We start from the raw sequence: 20,912 nt of genomic DNA, 5'->3' as shown, positions 1-20,912 counted from the left end.
CTTGAAGTTCTCCAGAGGCCTGGTAATGAACTAATCATGTGATTCAGGTGTGTTGACCCAGGGTGAGATCTAAAACCTGCAGGGACACCGGACCTCGTGGACTGGGATTGGGGACCCCTGGTTTAAAGGGTTATTTTGCCTCTGCCCCAGCTCTTTTGGAATGTTTTGCAGGCATCAACTTATGTTTAAAAAATGAAATGAGTTGGAGAAAACACTTAACAAATCTGATTTGTCCTTTTCCCTGTAAAATGTTCAAGTGCATTACCAAACTGCAGAAGTTGAGGTAGCTATCAGTGACTGAGAACCTTCACAGACATATCAGTGCCAATATAATATACAAAAATGGTTAAAATCCTAAAAGCAATTATTCCAGCCTGTCCTAAGAAGAAGGAAACGGCAGAAGAAAAAATGGTTAAAAATTGTTAATTTCAGTAGTATTGTCGTAGGTATATGCTGATTTCCAAACCTGAACTCACACGGTAGCGTGGCCGAGCGGTCTAAGGCGCTGGATTAAGGCTCCAGTCTCTTCGGGGGCGTGGGTTCGAATCCCACCGCTGCCATTACTTTTGCTCTCACACAATTCTCTCACTTCGAAAGAAGAGTCCGCAATAACAGCTGGACTTTAATTTTTTTTTCTTTCTCGTGTGTCAAATTTTGTAACATGAGCGCTCTAACTTAAACTGCAAATGTTAATTAAAAGTAACACAAAATAATCTCACTGATAGTTAACCGTTACCGCAGAAATTATTATGTTTGGAAACCATCAGTTTCGTTGCTATATTTGTCACTCGGAATCACAAGTTACACACATTACCTGCAAAACGTTAGGGTTTGAATACACCTTGCAGTTTCAAACCGCTAGAGAGTGCCACACAAAGTGTTCAGTACCTAGTTATATCGGCAGAGATGCACAAAACATGTGTACTTGCCCCGCTAAATATTACAAGGTTCATGAAAAACTGAGAAACTGTAGCAAACGGAGGCCTCGACATTTTAAACCTGGCTAAAATAATAACTAATTCGCCTAATGTCTATTTTTTTTAACCGTGGCGCTTTTATTTTGATATAGAACAATGCTTTCATAACTCTTCCGGTTCAACTGAAGCGGCTAAGGTTTTCTTTTGACAGGACAGGCGGTGTTTCCGGGTCACCCTTGCTTCGAACTTCACAAACCATAAACAGAAGGCTGGTGCTCTGTGATCGGAATTTACCTGATGTATTGACAGCCTTATCGCTTTTAGTCACCAAATTCTAAGCCAACTAAATTGAGACATGGCTGGTTTACCACCGGGAGATCCGCAGCTGGTCTCAATGATCGTAAATCATTTAAAAACCCAGGGACTCTTTGACCAGTTCCGGAGGGACTGTCTGGCAGACGTTGACACAAAGGTAAGCACTAAAAGCATGCTCATAACACATTATTTGACGGTGTTTTACTTAATGAGTGTAAAATTCAGTTTTCTGTTGTGCGTTATCTGTATTTTTGTTGAAGCTGTTTTGACACTGGGGTCTCAGCTTGGCTACAGAAGCTACCTACTACACATTTAATTGAGGCTACTAAATGTGTGTACTACTGTATGTCCACTTTCGCTACATCCATTAAACTTCTCTGTGGTTTCTCTTTTTCCCCCTGCCTGGCAGTTAAAAATTCAACATCCTTTGTCCAGTGTATCCACTATCCCTCTGTGCATGTCCAAACTATCTCTGTAACTTTCTCTCCAATACACTCAACCTGAAATATCTCTCTAATATACTAATTTCTGCTTGTCCGTCCTTGTCACTCCCATCTACTGTTCTGCCACCTCCAGCTCAGGACTCATTCCTAAAAACCTATCAATTTCAACTGTTTTTAGTCAGGTCTGAAGTCTCATTTCAGCATGTAATGTCCATTTGCAGTGATGTTCTCCTTTGTGTGCCTGGGAGTGATATTTGTAATGGAAACATTCAAATCTTTTACAGCCAGCCTACTTGAATCTGAAACAACGAGTGGACAACTTTGTCTCCAATCACCTCTCCAATCACACATGGAGCCCTCATTTGAACAAAAACCAACTGAGAAACAACATCAGACAGCTTGTCCTGCAGTAAGTGAGACATAGTATTCCTTCTTGTTCTGGCTTGTCGACATTAACTAAATTTACCGCAATCTGTGTCTCTTAGATCTGGGATGCTGGAGCAGGGAGTGGACAGGATTGTGGCCCAGGTGGTGGATCCTAAAATCAACCATATCTTTAGGCCGCAGGTGGAGAGGGTTGTCCGTGAATTTCTGTCCCCTGGGAGCTGCTCTGAGGAGCCACCAGCCCCTCTGCCTTCAACAGAGGTCAAACCAGACAGCAGCATTCCTGAGCAGGGTACACAACATTTTATGATTTTTATCAGCTTGCAGATGTCACGTGTGCATGTATATCTTTGATTACTCTCAAATATTTTAATATTTGAACAAGTGCCATTTCATGTTTACAGTCTTAACATCGACTCCAACTACCACCGCCAGCGACGCCATGTCCATCCTGGACACTATAACTTCTCTAAACCAAGAAGCTAGCGTCAGAGCCAGCTCAGCACCCGAAAAAGCACGTAAAAGCCAATCGGCAGATGACTTCATGCAGGTGATGGTGGAGGATAGCGAGCAGGACATGAGTATTGTTGAGGAAGGTGACAGTCACCAAGTGGTAAAGCCACTGGAAGAGGAAGAGGAAGCAAAACTGTCAGCAGAGGTTCAGGCATTAGAGGTAAAGACAGAGGAAACACAGGAAGAGGTGGAACTGGGAAAAGAGCCGTTAAAGGAGGATGTGAAAATGGAAGAGGAGGAGTCCGTGGCTCAGGAGCAGACAGAGGATGAGAAGGATAAAGCAGCAAGCAAAGTCAGTGGAAAACCCTCAGAAGAAAAACAGGATGATGATCTACTGAAACCTACAAGCAAGGCTAAACAGAAGGCCAGAGAGAGGATAAAAGAAGGTGAGCTGCAACATCCTTTGTTTGTTTTTATATTTATTTAGCATTAGAATAGAATAGAACAGAATAGAATTCAACTTTATTGTTATTGCACACGTCACAAGTACAAGGCAACAAAATGCAGTTTGCATCCATCCAGAAAGTGCTTTAGCAATAATATAGATATGTTACAGAATATAGATCTATTATAGATATGATACAATGTACACGGTATGAAGGTGTGTTATGAATATACTATAACTATAAATGATAAATGGCCTGTATTTGTGTAGCGCTTTACACATCCAGTCACCCACCCATCCACACACCCATCCACACACCCATCCACACACTGGTGATGGCAGCTACGTTGTAGCCACAGCCACCCTGGGGCGCACTGACAGAGGACTATAAGTTTGTACAGGCTATAACTGAAGTGAATGTACAAGCTATGAACAGGTTATATGTATGGTTATAAATATGAAAAGCTATAGCAGATTATAGATATACAGTTGTGAGTATTAATAAACAGTTGTAAGACTATAATTATTGTATTGTATGATTGTCTATACAGCATTTTCATTCCCTACTTCACATTACTTTGTACATTTGTCACAGGGAAGGGATTTATATGCATTTTCTTATGGTGGACATGGCTTTAATGCAAATTTACTTTACACAACAAAAATGTGATGATGCCATGATTCTGTGCTTATTTGGACAAGTGAAGAATTTAAAAGATATTCAGGTTTTCACTTCGTTACCTTATCTTACCTTACACTTAAAAGAAGTTTAAAATCTCTAAGTACCTTTTTCCCTGCAGAGTATTCTTTGGAGGACTCTGACCTGGAAGGCCTGAGTGACATCACAGTGAGCTCTGTCCACACCAGCGACCTGTCCTCATTCGAGGGGGAAAGTGAAGATGAGCAGCAGCTGTCTGATTCTTCTGAAGAGGGCGAGCTTCCACCTGATGGTCTCTGCCGGCAGCAAGCTTTCTATTTTTGATTAACATCACCATTAGTTGGAGCACTTTGAAAGTATTTAAAAATATTTTTTCTGTATGTACTTGCTTCATTTTTCTCCCAGATGAAGGTGAGAGGGAAGAAAAAAAACACAGCACTGGAGACACGGGAGATGAAGACAAAGAGCGTAAACCTCGCCGCAAGGCCTATGTTCACAAGCCCTTCCTCTACTCCCGTTACTATAGCGACTCAGATGATGAGATCACTGTGGAGGAACGTCGTCGTTCTGCGGTGAGCTGTTTAAATGTTAACATGTTACGTGCAGAGATTTAAAACGTTTTCTAGTTAAATGAAAAGCTTAGATCAATGGACGGTTATAGACTGAACACATTATGTTTTATGGTGTCATCTGCTGTCTTTTAAGTACATTTATTTAACAAACTGGGGTCCGTCCAGGCAAAGGACAAAGAAGAACGGCTGCTCAAGAGACAACAGAACAGAGAGCGAATGGAAGAGAAGCGCAAACAGAAAGCAGCACAGGCTGAAGAGCAAGGTTTCTATGTCATACACACACTTCAGTGTTTCTTCATTTTCCTCATCTTGTGTATTCCACTGTTTTAGTTTAGTTATATACTCCCTGCCCCATGCTTTCACGGGACTGCAAAGAGTCCACCCACATATAAAATAGCAGAGGACTTACCAAATTGCTGGTCTGGAGGATTCAATGCCAGTGCCAGAATTTCACCCTGCGGTCAAAGTTCAGAGGAAATGCAAAAACTAGAGTCGTCGGGCCTCAATTAGCATGTTAAACATTAAAATTAATGACAGTGCATTTATAAAAAGACTGCACAAGTTTGGCTCTTGTGGAGGAACGGTTTTCAAGAGAAAGCCTCTTGCCCCCAAACCACAAGACTGAGGTGGAGGTGTTCAGCCCTAATGCATTGTGCCATTCCTGCAAAAACTAAATGCATCATATTAGCTGTCAAGCAAGGTGATGGAGAGGTGACGATTTGGGCTGCCTTGCAGTCATTGAGTTCAGCATGAACTCCTCTGTATACCAAAGTGTTCAAGATTAAAATATTAGGCCATCTGTCCGACAGCTGAAACTAAGCTGACACTATTTCATGCAGCAGGACAATGATCCTAATCACCGCAGCAAATCTAAAAAAGAATGACTGGAAAAGAAAAGAATCAAGGTTGCAATGTCAAAGTGCAAACTGGAGCCTCACTGGAAGACTGTGGCGGGATCATAAGAGATAAATGAATGCCTGCAAACCGCAATGAACTGAAGCTGCAGAGAACAGTGAGACAACATTCCTCCAGAATAGTACAGTAGGGTCTCTACCGTACAGTATAACGTGCTATATAAATAAAATTGATAAATGTGAGACTGATAAAGTCTTCCAAAAATTAGAATATCAACTTATTGCTGCTAAAGGTGGTTCTACAAGCTACTGACAGGGTCTACTTAACTATTTATAGGACAGCGTGGAGTCCTGAGAAAACCATTTTATCCCAAGTGTGTACATGACACTTGGGATGTGCTACATGTTTACAGCACAACCCCCATAAAAGATTAGTTTAATAAAGAGTTGTTTGTGCCTACATATTTTGTGTTTTCCTTTGATCTATTTGGGATGATCACGTTTTTTTCAGTCTGTCGAGTTGTCTGGATGTTGTCCAAAAAATAGAAAATTTATACTCATATTTAGTTCAAACTTCACATCACAAACTCCGTGAATTGTATTCGCTTGGCCAGGTTGCATATTCGTCCTTCATTTTCTCCTGGAAATAACTTTGTGTACTTGTAACATCTGCCTGACGTAAAAGGCTCAATGTCTTCCACAGATCACAAAAAACAAAAGAGCAGCGACTGCGCCGCCCTCGAAGGCCCCGGAGCCAAAGAAGCCCGCAAAGAGAGGAAAGTTCTGGAGAAAAAAATGGCTCTCAACAGGAAGAGAAAACTAGACTCCAGGTGTGTAAAGGCTTGGACACAATTTGTACAGTAGATGCTTATTTTTTTTCTTATTATACACCACAAAAATGAACATATTAATTTTACTTTTTAAGGAAAGAGGGAGATGTTTCAGGCAAAAAGAAAGGAGACACGAGAGACGCTGTGAAGAAAACGGTATGTAAAAGCTCACATTGATGAAACAGATATCAGGTTTTCATCATGAGTTGCAACTCTGTGTTTTTCATTTATTTTTGAAAATAGGAAGTGAAATCTACCACCTCAAAGACACCACAACACAAGCTGATGAAAAATCTGTCCGAACCTTCATGTTCTGATGAGCGATACAGAGGGACGAGCGGCAGCATCTCAGAAGATTCCAGCGATACAAAGAAGATCGCTGACAAAGGAAGGACACACTCCTTCATCTTGGAGCTGGAGCTAGGCTCCCAAGAGGCTCTCAGACAACGATCGGTTGGAAAATTTGACCGTCTGTCTCACAAAGAGCTTCACTCCAAAGAACGCAAAGAGAAAGAACGCAGCTTGTCCGATGAACGTGCCAAGCTCAAACAGAAACAGGAGAAAAAATCTGAACATCAGGCGGATGAATCTCAGCAGAAGGAAGGCAGTGCTGTTAAAGTCTCCTCTGAAGAGAAAGGTGAGAAGAAGCCCAAGATCAAAAGTGAGAAGAAGATCACAGGAAGTACAAAAGAAGGCAAGGTGTCTGAAAATGTTTCTGAAGACGGAGGTTCTAAAGATCCAAAGAAGGTGAAGACTTCATCTGTGGAGGCTATCAAAACGGAGAAGGACAAGAATAAGGACAAAGATAAGATCAAAGAAAAGGAAAAGGCCAAAGGAGAGAAAACCTCAGTTAAAAGTGATTTCAAGCAGCTGCTTCGCCCTGATTCTGCAGGTTCCTCTGAGGATCGATCCGACATGGAGCCCGAGTCAAACAGCAGCAAGAAGAAAGATAAACACTCCAAGGACGTCATGAAAAAGCCAAAGAGCCACAGTGAGGACAGGCCAGGAGATAAACTCAAATCTAAAACTGACAGTAAAGACAGCGAGAAGGAGAAAACAAAAGCAGATCAAGATGGACAGAAATTAAACAGGTCAAGCTCGGAAAGTGACAAAGATCCAAAAAGGGTCAAATCATCAGAAAAAGGAAGAATTTTAGAAAAATCCAAATCCAAATGCAAAGAGGAGGCAAAGACTCCAGGGCTGCCAAAGACGGAGAAGAGAGTTCACAGTCCAGATGTCAAAAGTGCAGGAGTTTCATGCGTCAGCAAACCTGAAGCAACAAAAGAGAAGAAGAAAGAGGGAAATGCAAAAGACCAGAGCAAAGTCTCTGAAGAATCTTCACAGGAGAGATCTGACAGTAAAAGTGCAAAGAAAAAGCTGGAGAAGAAGGATAAGGTTTCAGAAAAGAAAGATGAGAGTCAAGAAGAGAAAGCACCAAGAGAGGAGAAACTGTCGGATAAATCCCCTCTGCTTTCCTCTCTGAGTCTTGAGACGGATGAGCCGCCAAAGAAGCGACCTCTTCTCCAAGACACGAGCACAGACTCCGATCCCGTCACCACGTTGTTCTCAGATGATACCTGTGACGCCTTGAGCGACATCACCCCCGAGCCGCCCGAGGGAGAGGCGGAGTCACGCCTGTGCGAGATGCCAGCTGTGCCTGCAGAGGCCGACGCCCTGCTGACTCTTATGGACGTCTGCACGTCAGCAGAGGCGAGGCTTCCGCCTGAGAACACCCGAGAGGACGTGACATCCGAGATGGAGCTTCAGGATGCTGATATGAAGATGAAAGAGGCAGCTCTGACTCTGCTCTCCATGGATCCCGACAGCACAGTGTCCACCAGCTTACTGCGCCAAGAGTCGGCGGTCAATCCGCCCGCCCCACAACCACTGGAGACAACTACAGCTGAAGAGGAGCAGCTTCCTCCTATGGAAGTGCACACAGTTGCCGAGACGGAGTCCCCGGCGGCCGAGACGGAGTCCCCGGCGGCCGAGACGGAGTCCCCGGCGGCCGAGACGGAGTCCCCGGCGGCCGAGACGGAGTCCCCGGCGGCCGAGACGGAGTCCCCGGCGGCCGAGACGGAGTCCCCGGCGGCCGAGACGGAGTCCCCGGCGGCCGAGACGGAGTCCCCGGCGGCCGAGACGGAGTCCCCGGCGGCCGAGACGGAGTCCCCGGCGGCTGAGCCATCACCAGTTGCATCTCAAGAAACCGACGAGCTTGCTGATGTAAAATCAAACATTGCAGGTTTGTGCCATTGTGTATTATTGGCTGTAAAACAAGTAAGAATAAACCAAAGCTAAACATGTGTCTCTTTACAGATGAGTCAGAAAGCACAGAGGTAAAAATGGACACTTCAGATGTTGAAACTTCTGAGACTTCGGCTCTAAAGGTAAATGTCACAGCTCCAACAAGTCAAAAATATGTAGTTTAACTATACTGTAGTTAATCTGAGTATTTTGTCAGTGGTATTGTCTGAGTTTCTATTGTCTGATGTTTTTCTCTATCATAGGAGGATGAAGCTATTGCAGATGAAATTCCTTCAAAAGAAGCTGAAAATACTGAAATATTTCCTGAAATGCAGTCGGATGAGAAACCAGCAGTACCACCTGAAGAGGGTATACTTCCTGATCTGTCATGTTCATTAAATCCAGATCTGCACAGCTGTGTTCCAGCTGCTGAATCGCTCACTCTGTAGTGAAGTGTAGCGGGGAGCCTTTTGTAGTATTTGATGCTTGACTAAAAATGATCTACGTCAGTGGTGATGTATGTGTATAGGCAGAAGATAAATCCATTAGAGATAGACTTAATGTATCGATGTCCCCCCGAAATCCAAACCAGAAGCATATTTAATAATTTAGCTGCTTGTGTAACGATTCATTAAGTTGTTATTTTAATGGTTTGAATGACTTGAAAGATTAGTGATTAGTCTCCTGGCAGCTCAGCAGATCAGAGACTGTTTGATCAATAGTGTCCCCGAACATGATTTTCACATTTCTTTTCTCATGTGTATTGATTCATTGTTGTTATTCATTTACACAAAATCAATATTTTCCACGAAATCTGCATTTTGGGGGTTAGAGGAGTTGGTGGTTTGGAAAAAAAATTCAAAAAAGTTCCAGTGACACATGTTACAGATTTTTCCATATCATTTGTTTTTAATATTTTATTTTTAAAGGAGTTATTTATTATAAATACATTAGTTGTTTAAGCTAAGGCTTTAAAATCATATGGCTATGGTTAGAAAAAGATCATGTGTGGGTTCAAATGTAATGGTTACTGCTGTTGGTACTAGCAGTGACTGTCCCATTCATCCTCGTGTAGGTGGATAGAGTTCAGCTCAAGTATTTGCAATTGCACGTGTTTGCATATGTTTATCCAAAGCTGCTCAAATGCACTGGCCAGCGTTCTGTTATTGTTCATGTAACATTAGTAACATTAGTAACATTACATCCAAACATTGTGCAAAATGCCTCAGTAGCTACTGAGTCCATTAGTTTGCAAATACCCACTGTCTCAGTGGGAGAGAGAGTGAACAGTTTGAACACAGACCTCACATCTTTTTCTTTTCTCGTGATAATACAGCGGTAACTTATTTCCTTTTACATCGGTGTCATAGCTTTATATTAACGTAATACATTTTCCAGCTGCTGTGTGTGAAACCGAACAGCCCGCAGGAAGCACAGAGGAAAACACGGTGGCTGGTGTTCCCAACACCACTGAACAACTTCCTGAAACTCCTGGTGAGCAAGGTGAGCGCTGAAATAAGTTACTGCAGAGACAAATACAACGGTGTGTTTGACTGACAAATAACTCTACATCTCATCATAAAGAACAACCAGAGCCAGATGATGTCGTCACAAAGGAAAACCTCGAGGTGAGTAGTGATCCACAATACCCTGAAACAAACTGTTTACTTTCATACATTTGTTGGTATTTGTATGTTTTTTACAACTCAAACTCATCTTATTTCAACAACAGGCAGAGGAGGCGGTGGGTGAGGAGGAAGGCACCAAGATGGACATAATTAACAGTAAGTTTGTCTGCAGATGGTGAATATTTCAGATCGATTCATAAAAACTCTTTCAAAGGCCGTGTTAACCTTCTTGTTTTCACCACTAGGTGAAGCTGAGAGTAAGTCAGTGGAGGAAGGAAATGTCTCAGCAGAGAAAAGCGATCCACAGACTGTAAGTGTTTTTACCCGTGCTCACATGTTACTCCTCCTTAACTGTTTAATCTGATCAGCTTCTCCTGTTTGGTTTAGATGGAAACCAGCGTCCCAGACAAGCCTGAGGAGGCCAGAAAGTCTGAGTCTAAGCTAGTCAAACAAATCAGTGAGTCAAGTGGCTCCTTTGGAAAATCACTCACACTTGTTGAGTTTACAAACCAGATACAGCAGTGTAACACGTCGCCAGAGTAATGCTTTTAAGAGGATTTTGTTTTTACATGCTCGGTCCTTTTACAGTTAGTCTCAGCTGGTCCTGCTTGTTTGAAATTTCCAGGTAATGTCTCCAGCGCAGAGAGCCAAGATGATGAGAAAGGCTCAGATCTCTCAGAAAAGGTAACTCAGCAGTTTTTGTTTTTAAATTCATCTCGTAAATATGGATGTGCAGAAATGTAGAACAATATTCTGCATGCAAACACTTTTCTGTTCTGTAGGAGGAGAAAACGGGAAGAGGAAGGCGGAAACGAAAGCTGTCCAATCAGAAAGCTGCAGCAGAGAAAGAGTCTGGTATGGCAGCTGAGATTTATTTCTTCACCTAATTTCAAAATACAAAGAAATTAAAAGACTGTAATTGGTAAAAAATGATTTTTATTAATTGGTTAGCTGAAGATAATGGCTTCATCATAACCAATAAAGTCAGTAAACAACACGTTAACCAGTTATGACCACTGAAAGTGTCCTTCACCAGGTTGTGGTGTGATTTTTCTTTTCCAGATAATCATCACAGTCTAGTTAACTAATGAAACTCTGTTTCTTTAACACATCAGGTGAGGAGGCGAACGAGCAGCTGCCTGCTGAGGTAAATAACGCTTCATTCACTTCACCTTTATCACAAATACTGTTAAGGTACAAAAACTCTGCTTGTGTTTAAAAATACACGTTTGCTGTTATTTTTATCTCCAGGATGCTGAGCAGGAGAAGCCAGTGGAGGTAAAAACCCCTCGCAGGGGACGATCGTCCAAACCCACAGAGGAGGAGACGAAAGACGAACCAACACAAGTGGAGAAGTTGGAGGAGACTCCGAGCCGCAGGCGGAGACGATCAGCTGGTAAAGCTGCAGCTGGTGAGCTGCTCACTGTAAATTAGTGTTCACTGTTAATGCCTGAAAATGAGAAGAAGAGTTGTATGTAGAAATGGATTTGGCTTTGGACACACAAACTGAACACAGGCGAAAAAGCTGATGCACTTTATGGAGGCTATATCTATATCCGTTAACTTAATATATTCTTTGTGTTATTAGATAATTAATGCTTCTTTAGCTTCTTGGGTAATGGGATCTGTTATTTCCTGCTGAGCCTAATGAGCGTAGTAGGTTCCCTTTAACAACATGTTGAATAAGTATAAGATTTATTTTCTCTAGATTGTAGTTTTTTGCACTATAAAGTGGTTGCTGAGTATAAAATAATGTTCAACACAAGCTGTTAGTTTTTTCCTTTGAGTTTTGCTTGAAAAATAAATAAATCTCTTTTTGAACCTCAGATAAGCAGAAAGAAGACGAAAATAAAGTTGTTGAAAGTCCCGAACAAACCTCATCGGAGAAAGTTGCAGAGACGGACGCAGTGGAGGAGGTGTGTTAAGAAAATCTCAGCATGTCCGTAATATTTAACAACATGTGTCGTTACAGCTTCTTTGCCTTTGTTTCTCATTGTTGGTTAACTTTGATGTTTTATCCTTGTAAGAGTGAGCACATTAAGTGTTTCTGTTGTTGTTGTTTTTCCTGTTCTTAGACAACTGAAGAGAAAAATGAACCAACCAAAAGTGAGGTCAGTCTGCTGCCGTCTGTTCCAGAGGACGGCGAAGGAGCAGCAAGCGCCAAATGCAGCGATCCTGCTGACACCAGTGAGTCTGTTTGTTATATCAATAACAAGCGGCCCAAACCTCAACAGCTTCTCTTATTAAGAATTTTCAAATTATGCAAGTGTGTTGGATGAATATGAGCTTGTTTTGTTTTTTGACAAGGGAAAAACAAACAGGAACTTTAAGCCATTTAACCCTCTCAGGCTCAAATGAAGCTTTTGTTGCTAATGCACAAAAGAGTAGCTGCAGTGGTGCTTCTGAGTAAAAAACCTCATAAATATGTATGTGGGGTAATCAGGTTGTTAGCTTTTAACTGCATCTGCAACGCCTGTCTTGAGAGGGTTAAATGTAACTTTGACTGTGAATGTTTGGTGTGAACTTATTTGGTTTCTGAATTGGGCCATGAAGGAAAGGTTTGAAAACTAGCTGCTTAAAGAAAGTCTGGAGTGAGCTTTAAGAATAAATAAATAAATGTTTTGATTAATCCTCATTGCAGGTGAACAAACAGTGGAGACCAGAGAATCGGAGGAAATGGAGGTGTGTGAATGTGTGGAGGTGAGATTTCTTTATCTGTAACTGCTCTCCTTCCAGTACGCATTCAGCACCCTGTTAATCACCTCCATCTGAATTTCTTCTTGTTTGGTCCTGCAGGAAGCTCGAGCTCCGCAGGAGCTGCAGGACAACAGTGGACAGGAACAAAATGAGCGACAGCCTGATAAAGACAGTGGTGAGACAGCACACGGGCTAGCTGTGTAATTACCACAGTGTGTTTTAAAAACATCTTCAGTTGTGAGTTTGCAGTCTTTGTATCTCAGGTTTATGTTTTTCAGGCTGTTCCCCGTCTGCGAGTCAGTCAGAGGCTCATGAGGATGTAAAAGAGCAGAGCTGCAGTGAGAAGAAGACACAAGACGTATGTTTGAATGTATCTGCATACTTTACTTTTTATAATGGGGCTGATGTTTGTGTTTTTACCTCAGCCACAGTTCCCAGTGTACGTTCACTGACTTTTTAAACTCTTCCAAGGGCGGGGAAGAGCAACAGCAAGAGGACCAAGAGACGACTCCGAAGCGGACTGGTCGGAGGGGACGGCCGTCAAAGGCAGCAGCTACAGAGGATTCAGGTAAAATGTGATTAAAATGGAGTCAACAGGCGGTAGCAGTGAAGCTAACATGATGATATAAGATTGTTTGCTTCAGTGACTCTATAGCTCCATCTGACAGACCTTTTATATATTTAACCAATAACTCAACACTTTGTCATCTTTCCCTCAGATAAAAAGGTCAAAAAAGCAGAGGAGAAGGAAAGTGAGCAGAATGATGAGGAGGAGGAGGAAGATGAAGGAGAGAAAGAAGGAGAGGAAGAAAAAGAAACTGCAACTAGAGCCACGACACGGTTGGCTTCTCGCCGGGAAGCTGAAAGGTAATTTAAACGTTATCTGATGGTTCAAATTTCAGATTTCCAGTAACACCAAAACAGAGACAGATGAGTTAAAACAACATATTTAATTATTAAATGCTGAGCAATAAAATTCAGCTGAACTGTGAAGTTTCTCCACTGTTAGCGAATGAGCGTTTTATTGTTTTGGAGCTGAATATTTGCACCTCGAAGGCATCGTCGCTGTCAAATCGTATTAAATAAAATCAAGGGAGATTTAGTCCTAAAGCAACAACTGTTGTTTTGTATTTTTCTTTTTACTGTTCCCCAGAAACAAGCCAAGTAAACCATCCACCCGGGCAAGCAGACAGAACGGTAAAGAGGAGACCGCAGCTGGCACACGGTGAGCTTCAGCAGCGTGAGCGAGCTGCTGCTCAGTCGCTGCTGCTCAGTCGCTGCTCTGTGAAAGAAAACATTTTGCCAAAAGATTTCCTGGAATTTCAAGATGTTTTTCACTTATTAGCTCCTAAAATAAAAATAAGTCTTCTGTAGAACCTGAGCTGTGTTTAAGAAAGGTAACTCAAACAGCAGTAATAGGACTTCAGTATGTAATTGATTAATTAAATGATGATAATAATACTAATATTTGGCCTCTTCATGTAAATAGTGTAACTGAAATCTTTTGTTTAAATTTGCAAATGAGCCATTATCTAAGTAAACGTGCTTTTCCAGAGTAGAAATCTGAAACTGCATAAAACCAGATGCAAACTCTTCTTCTTCTTTTTTTTTTTCTGTAAATTGTCGTTGATGGTTTTTAAGGCAGGGATTTTAAATCTCTTTTTAATCTAAATGTAGGATCAGCAGCTAGAAAAAGTCTTCTTTTTTTTTTTCTTTTTTTTCTTGTTTTGGGGAATAAAATGTTCCAAGACGACCTTTGTGTAAAAAAAATAAATGAATAACAAATAAAAATCCAGATTATAAATTAGAAAATTCGGTAAATGTTTGTATTAGAAAGTAGTATTTACTTGAAAACGTTAGATATTTTGGCAACTAGTTAAAAATAGTCACCAAATTATAAGTATGACTCATTTTTAATGAAATATGCTGAGATTTGTAGAAACAGACACACTGCAGGAAAATAAACCCCTGAATCTGTATTTTGAACGTTAACGTCCACTGAAAGGAAACAACACAGCGAAAAATATCAAAAACTGACCAGAGATTGAAAGAAAAACACATTTTTGCTTGCAGTGCTTCACCTTAAGAGGAACAGAATGTGACTTTTTAATTTATTTATTTTATAAATCAAAGGTGTCCCAATACCACTAACATAAACAAGAAGAAGGTCAAATAATCATTTAACTAAATTAGCTACATTAGGAGTAAGAAATGTGGGTTTTTGGTGGAAAAAGAAAATTATTTAATTTTTTTTTTTAATCACTAAATTTCTAGATCAACTAATTATTTTATCTCTAGATTATGAATTTAAAATAAAACCTGAAAACTTTGTACAACTAAAATTGCTCATTGGTGGAAAAAACCAGTTGAATTCTTTATTTTTCTTTATTACAAAGTAGCACATTTAATACTTTATCAAAATTTAAGACAATGATTTAAAAACAGTTTCTCAGCATCTATGGTGTCTAAACCAGCCTGTGTTTGACTTTAGTGACAGCTCGTACACTTTGATTCCTTCAAAATAAAATTAATCTAGTAGGCCCTAAAATAAGGACTTCAAGTCTTGTTTCTATTTTAAACTTCTAGACTTAAACTCCTCAGTTTATGGATACAGAACGAAGACCTCTCTCTCTCTATTTATTCTCCATACCTTTATTATTTTAAAGGAAACTTTCCTCTTTGTTAAAGGGTAAACTCTAGCTGGCTTTTTTTTCCTTCTATCTTCAACTCAGTCTCCAGCACTGTTTTTCAAATTCAGAGATTATGTGAACAAGCTCCACTGTTTCTACACATATTAGTTATTGCATTACTTTCCCCAAATAACCGTATATTTAACATGAACACGACTCTTGAACAAATGGATTGACACTTGCTCCTTGTTTCCCTCCCGCAGCGGGACGAGGGGCCAGGCGGCGGCAGCTGCAGCGAAAGGGGGCCGTAAGCGGGAGACCAGCCCTCCTGCTGTGCGAACGCGGGGAGGACAGAAATCAGAGGAGCCCCCTTCCAAAAGAGCCAAACGCTAGGATGCCTGACAGCGGCACAACGGTTTGCCCCAGCGGTGTTGTTTTTACACTCCATATTTGAAGAGCCTCTGCAGTCAGGCACGTAAAGCTGTTTCTGCTTCGCTGGCTGCAGATATCGAAGAGCTCTGGATAGTATTATACACTCTCCTCTGATGGTTTGTAAACCTGAGGATCTGTGTAAGAATCCCCCAGAATACCTTCTGCAGCTCTGCACACATATGGTTTGGATCAGACTTCATATTTCACCATTTATTCAGTAATGCCCAGTGAGTATTTCAGCCCAATCAGGAGCTTAATGTGCAGCCAAGCTGTGCTTTGTGATAAAGAGGGTGAAGTTTGTGTCTCATATACACACTTGTACGTAGAAATCAGCAATTAGTGAATTTTATAAGTACATTTTCATTCTGTGAATGAAACAAGAAGTTTTACTCCTAGCTTTATTTTTTTTATGTAAGAGTCAGAAGTTAAAGAAAGGATTTTGGGTTTTTTGTTGTTTTTATTCCACATTTTGATTTAAGACCTCAAAGACGGGGCAAAACTTGAAGAGTCTTTACATAGTTTACTCCTGGTTTTACTCACTAAATGAAGCCCATCTAGTTATTTTTATTGTTACACAGTTAGCTGTCAGTGTGTATTAATGTAAAGCCAGAATTTCAACATGTTTCTTTTTTTAAATATATATTAAAAACCCCACAAATAACACATTTGTTGTTCCCTTGTTACATTAAAAGCACCACAAATCAATATTATATGATCTAAAGTTTTTCTTCTCAAGCTTGCAACTGATCCACACCAGAGCGGATTAAAACCAAAAATGCTCCCCTGATTGTTTCACTGAAGCTTAGTGAAGAAATGTCCGCAAAAGGAAACTCAACCACGCCGCCCTGCGCTGCAGCCTGTGTTTATGAAAAGATTACACTCGGCAGAATATACAGATTTTTATTATTTCACCCACATTATGTCTCGGACGTTATCTCTGCTGTTTCCTAAATAGATGTGCTGTCTGTGATGTGTAAATAGCCGAAGACGAGAACCAATCGCCTCAGAGCGGAGGAGAGGAGAGGACATTCCTGCCTGCTAATGGGGGATAAAGCTGACACACTCGGAGTGAAATATTCCACCATCATTAACATGTTAGGGGGCTCTAATCGCCGCACCTGAACCTTTGTGATCCACAAAGCACAGAGAAGGTTACAGAAAGTCGGAGCTCTCAGGTTGAAGTTTTCCACCCATTCCTGTGGATGGCCAAATTTAAAGGTGTACCTCTCTCAGGTATTTCCTGGTGCTGCAATCCAAGCATTGACATATTAGCCCAACGACTCTGCTTTAAAGGTTTGGATGAGCTTTCATTTAGCCACCAGGTCTGGCAGACAAACAGCGCTCCTTTCACTTTCCGATGCCACTGGAGCAACTTGAGATGTCATTTTATTATAGTCGTTTGCATTGTAGGTCAAAGTAATTTCTGCATTTGCTTTGCAGTTGCTGACTATCAGCTAAATATTTGAGGCAGATTTATTAGCATCAGGTTTTATGGATGAGGGGAGGGAGACTTTCAGCTGACCTCGATTTTTATTTTATTTTATAGAAAATAATCGTCTAGATCTACTCACTGAGCTCCTGCTGCATAAATCTGAGCCGATGTTTACCTGCTTTTAGAGGTTTTCAGTGTGCTGTACCTGCAGTACTTTTCCACATCCTGGGTGAACAGGGGTCTCGGTTCATAATCGCAAGTAAAGTTTTCCAAAATGAATCCATAACTGCAGCAGATGGTTGGCGCCTGTTACGGGTGCGCTGTGAGGTGGCAGCCAGTGTGATATCTGAAATAATTAAACATTTAAGAAGTTGCTGGAAAGTGTTTAATGTTTCCACTTTTCTTATATGCAATCCACTGACATGATGTGTAACCGTACGTCAAAAGTAAGAACGGATATTCCCATTTTTCTAATAGCCGCTTTAGCAAAAGATTGTATAATTAGTCCGTTTTAGTTTCATCATTTATTGTTCGGGACCATGCACAAAATATTGATCACATAGAAGAAAAGCTCCCTTTATATGTTCCAGATTGAGCGACTTAGTTGGGACAAGTACACACAATATTAAACCATGAAATAAAAATGAACCTGAAAACAAATAGTTCAATAATGTATATTTGTGGTCTTTTTTTCTTTACTATAGAGGCTAGTTAAATGAATTTATTTTAAAGGTTTATTATCTTAAATTCATCACTGGATAAAAAAGACAAACACACACAAACCAGCTTTTAACATCCAGCTGTTAAAAAAACAGAAATTAATTAGAGAGGATTAAAGACGTTCTCTGTGTTACGACAATTATAACAGAGGGTTAAAAAGCAGAAAGTATTGTATTAATTAATTAAGATTTAACGTGAATCTCCATTTTATTTCTACTACTATATACACTCACGGGCCACTTTGTGAAGTGCCCCTGGATCGGACCCCGCTTTGCCTTCAGACTTGATTCTTCATGGCAAAGATTCAGCAGGTTGCTGGAAAAATTCCTCAGATTTTGATCCATGCTGACTTGATAGCATCACGCAGTTTGTGCAGATTCGTCGGCTGCACATGTGAATCTCTCGTTCCACCACATCCCAAAGGTGCTCCGTTTGAGATCTGGTGACTTGGGAGGCGACTAAGTCCAGTGAAGAAACTAGTTTGAGCTTTGTGACGTGACTCATTGTCCTGCTGGAAGCAGACATCAGACCATGTGGACACGGTCAGCAACAATACTCAGGCAGTCTTTGGGCTTTAAATGCCCACTTTGACTATAAAATATCTTCCACAGCATTACACTGGCAGCCTGAACAGGACAGGATGGATCCATGGAAAACTCTGACTCTACCATCTGAATGTCCCATCAGAAATTGAAAAAAAAAATCAACATTTTTCCAATTACTGTTGTCCAATCTTGGTGAGCCCATGTGAACTGTAGCCTCGGTTTCCTGTTCTGAGCTGACAGCACCTGGTGTGGTTTCCTGCTGCTGTAGCCCATCTGCTTTAAGGTTTGACATGCTGTGCATTCATGCTCTTCTGCACCTTGGCTGTAAAGAGTGGTTATTTGAGTCAGTATTGTTTTCCTATAAGCTCAAAACAGCCTAGCCATTCACCTCTGACCTCTGCCATCAGTGAGACATGTTCAGCCAGAGAACTGCTGCTGTTAGTTTCTCTTTTCTGGACCCTTCTCTGAAAACCCTAAAGATGGTTGTGATGGAAAAAAATGTCTTTCTTTCTCATTTAACTTCACCAGGTCATCTTGACCATGTCTACCTGGCTAAAAGCACTGAGTCGCTGCCACGTGATTGGCTAATGAGATATTTGCAGTAATAAAAAGCTTAACACATGTACCCAATAAAGTGGCCATGACTGTATAGTTTTTGAAAAGGGTGATATTAGAACTGGTGCTGATCTGTACTCATCTTTTACTATAACAGTAAAAACAAAGCAGAAATCCGAAGTAGTAAATCTGGCATTAAAACGTTTTAATTTAAAAATGATGAGAGACGGTGTGTAAAATTAGCAGTGGACACAATTATTGTTTGCAATATTAATCGTGTAAAAGGTGTCCAAAGCTGTGGATAAAGGTGGAGGAGTAAGGTGTCGATTTACTCCAAAATGTAAAGCATGAGGAAGTACAACACAAAGGGATTTACCTACTGATGCACAGAGAAGACTGACCCTGCAAAAGGTTAAAAAGCCAAAACAGTTTTCTGGTTTTGTGAATGAAGCTCGTGTGCTGGAAAAAGGTTGCGCAATGTGTTTTTGACTTTCTTTAAAGCAGTTTGGGATTTTTCACACTGGGTGGTACAGGACCTCTGGGCTCTGGCAGGACACGCTGCACCACCTTGACCTCAGCGCTGGCATCTGAATCTGACAGGTAGAACAGAAAACTCGATCCAGGACAACAACAACAACGTAAACGGCCTCGCGTCTCCCTTCGTCCCCCCCACGCGTGCCTGCTGGTGGGTAGCTGTTCAGTTTGTGGAGCGGAGAGCTGTGGAAAGATGGCGGTTTCACACGGTTGTCAAATGGAATAGAAGTAACTGCTGGGTTTGAGCAGAGGGAATCCTCTCAGGCAGGGGTAAGGGGGCTCACTCACTCCCACTGCTGCCACTCCGCACTGGGAGTGGTCTTTCCTCTACTGGGGATTAGGCCAGGCCGACTGGCACTGAATATAATGCTCTCCCATTCAGCCACTCCTCTCACAAGACATAAAAGTTAACAGGTGTTTAATGTCAGAAGTGTTTCATACAAGAGTCATAGAAATAGTCTGTGACAGACAGCAGGGAGGGGCGGTGGCTTTATGGGGTTTTTTAATGCTTTTGCAGTATTTAAATTGCCTCTGTGGCTGAGCTGAAATTTGGATCAGTTTTGGCATCTGAAGCTGCAACAAACACACATCGGAGTGCAGAAATGTTACCAATATTTTGTTTTCTTTCCTACATTTTGGGGTCAAAAGGATTGTTTGCAGTATGTCAGCACTGTGTGAAGTTTAAAAAAACACCACATGTTTTTACTAAACTAACTGACGCTTAGCTTTACTGTGACAAGTAGATAGATTGTAGGTCTTTTTTTCTGTAGTGCTGTGATGACTGGGGCTTGCTTCCAGAGTGCATTAAGAAAGGAAAACAAGGTCACTCAGGCACTCGGGAGCTTGTCCTACTCTGAGCTTTATGCCCTATCAGTATCTGGATCTACACTATAATTTAATAGGTTCTTAATTTGCCCATTCTCCGTCTCTCTTTCTGGTTTCCTGAAATCCAGTCCTTGTATTTTTTTTCTTCTTGCTGCAGCTGAAAACATACAGCTCCTGTGCGCTGGCAGAAGAAAACAAAACTCTGCTACAAGCTGAAAAACCTCAGAGAAGATGCTACAATGTTACACTGTGTATGTTGAAGCATTACAATTCCCCCAAATAACATCGAACAAGCACATTATATTAGTTTATAAGATGTTAGCAGGCAAAGCTGTACCTCACCTGGACTATGTGCAGAGTAGGTGTGCGAGTACGGATGGGAGGAAATTAACTAGTTACTAACTTCTGTTTATTGTTCCTGATTCCAGCTGCTCAGGTTTTTGAACCGCTGGGTAAGCCGCTACACTATATTGTCAGAAGTATTCACTCGTCTTCCTGCGCACAAATATGAACTTGAGTGATCCCGTTCTGAATCCATAGAGTTTAATATGATGTCGGCCCACCCTTTGCAGCTATGACAGCTTCAGCTCGTCTGGGAAGGCTTTACAGAAGTTTTAGGAGTGTGTTTATGGGAATTGTTGATCATTCTTCAGGTCAGACACTGATGTTGGATGAGAAGGCCTCGCAGTCTCTGCTTTAATTTATCCCAGAGGTGTTCTGTCGGGTTGAGGTAGTAGTGAGGAAATTTCAGGACTGGACTTGTTGCACAGGTATCGACCGATCACGGCACTGCGCTGGA

The 20,912-nt window shown here is 41.3% G+C and overlaps 1 protein-coding gene and 1 non-coding gene across 5 annotated transcripts; both read left to right on the top strand.

Moving 5' to 3' along the window:
- The first annotated feature begins 478 nt into the window (after positions 1-478).
- trnal-aag (transfer RNA leucine (anticodon AAG)) lies at positions 479-560 on the top strand. The gene has a single exon. It is a non-coding gene; the product is annotated as a tRNA-Leu (tRNA).
- Positions 561-871: 311 nt separating this feature from the next.
- Positions 872-20,725, top strand: bod1l1 (biorientation of chromosomes in cell division 1-like 1). 4 transcript variants are annotated; one of them, XM_085183251.1, is made up of 30 exons: positions 872-1,389; positions 1,960-2,084; positions 2,161-2,351; positions 2,464-2,958; positions 3,758-3,907; positions 4,021-4,187; positions 4,353-4,449; positions 5,745-5,871; positions 5,967-6,027; positions 6,115-8,113; positions 8,188-8,258; positions 8,379-8,484; positions 9,514-9,609; positions 9,700-9,743; positions 9,848-9,899; positions 9,989-10,053; positions 10,131-10,200; positions 10,369-10,427; positions 10,526-10,598; positions 10,859-10,890; positions 10,995-11,154; positions 11,571-11,659; positions 11,819-11,930; positions 12,385-12,443; positions 12,540-12,615; positions 12,719-12,798; positions 12,912-13,008; positions 13,160-13,307; positions 13,594-13,665; positions 15,334-20,725. In XM_085183251.1, the coding sequence occupies exons 1-30, from the start codon at positions 1,273-1,275 to the stop codon at positions 15,461-15,463; spliced, it is 5,220 nt and encodes a 1,739-aa protein (XP_085039377.1). In that variant the 5' UTR covers positions 872-1,272; the 3' UTR covers positions 15,464-20,725. The 4 variants fall into 4 exon arrangements, with proteins under 4 accessions (XP_085039377.1, XP_085039391.1, XP_085039383.1 ...); XM_085183265.1 differs by having other exon boundaries at positions 9,514-9,618; positions 12,385-12,425; positions 15,334-20,724; XM_085183257.1 differs by having other exon boundaries at positions 873-1,389; positions 9,514-9,618; positions 10,995-11,139; positions 15,334-20,723.
- Positions 20,726-20,912: the final 187 nt, after the last annotated feature.

The sequence above is a fragment of the Neolamprologus multifasciatus genome, chromosome 2, assembly GCF_963576455.1.
Source record: "Neolamprologus multifasciatus chromosome 2, fNeoMul1.2, whole genome shotgun sequence".
In the NCBI taxonomy this organism is placed as follows: domain Eukaryota; kingdom Metazoa; phylum Chordata; class Actinopteri; order Cichliformes; family Cichlidae; genus Neolamprologus; species Neolamprologus multifasciatus.
This window is presented reverse-complemented; position numbering and strand designations above follow the sequence as displayed.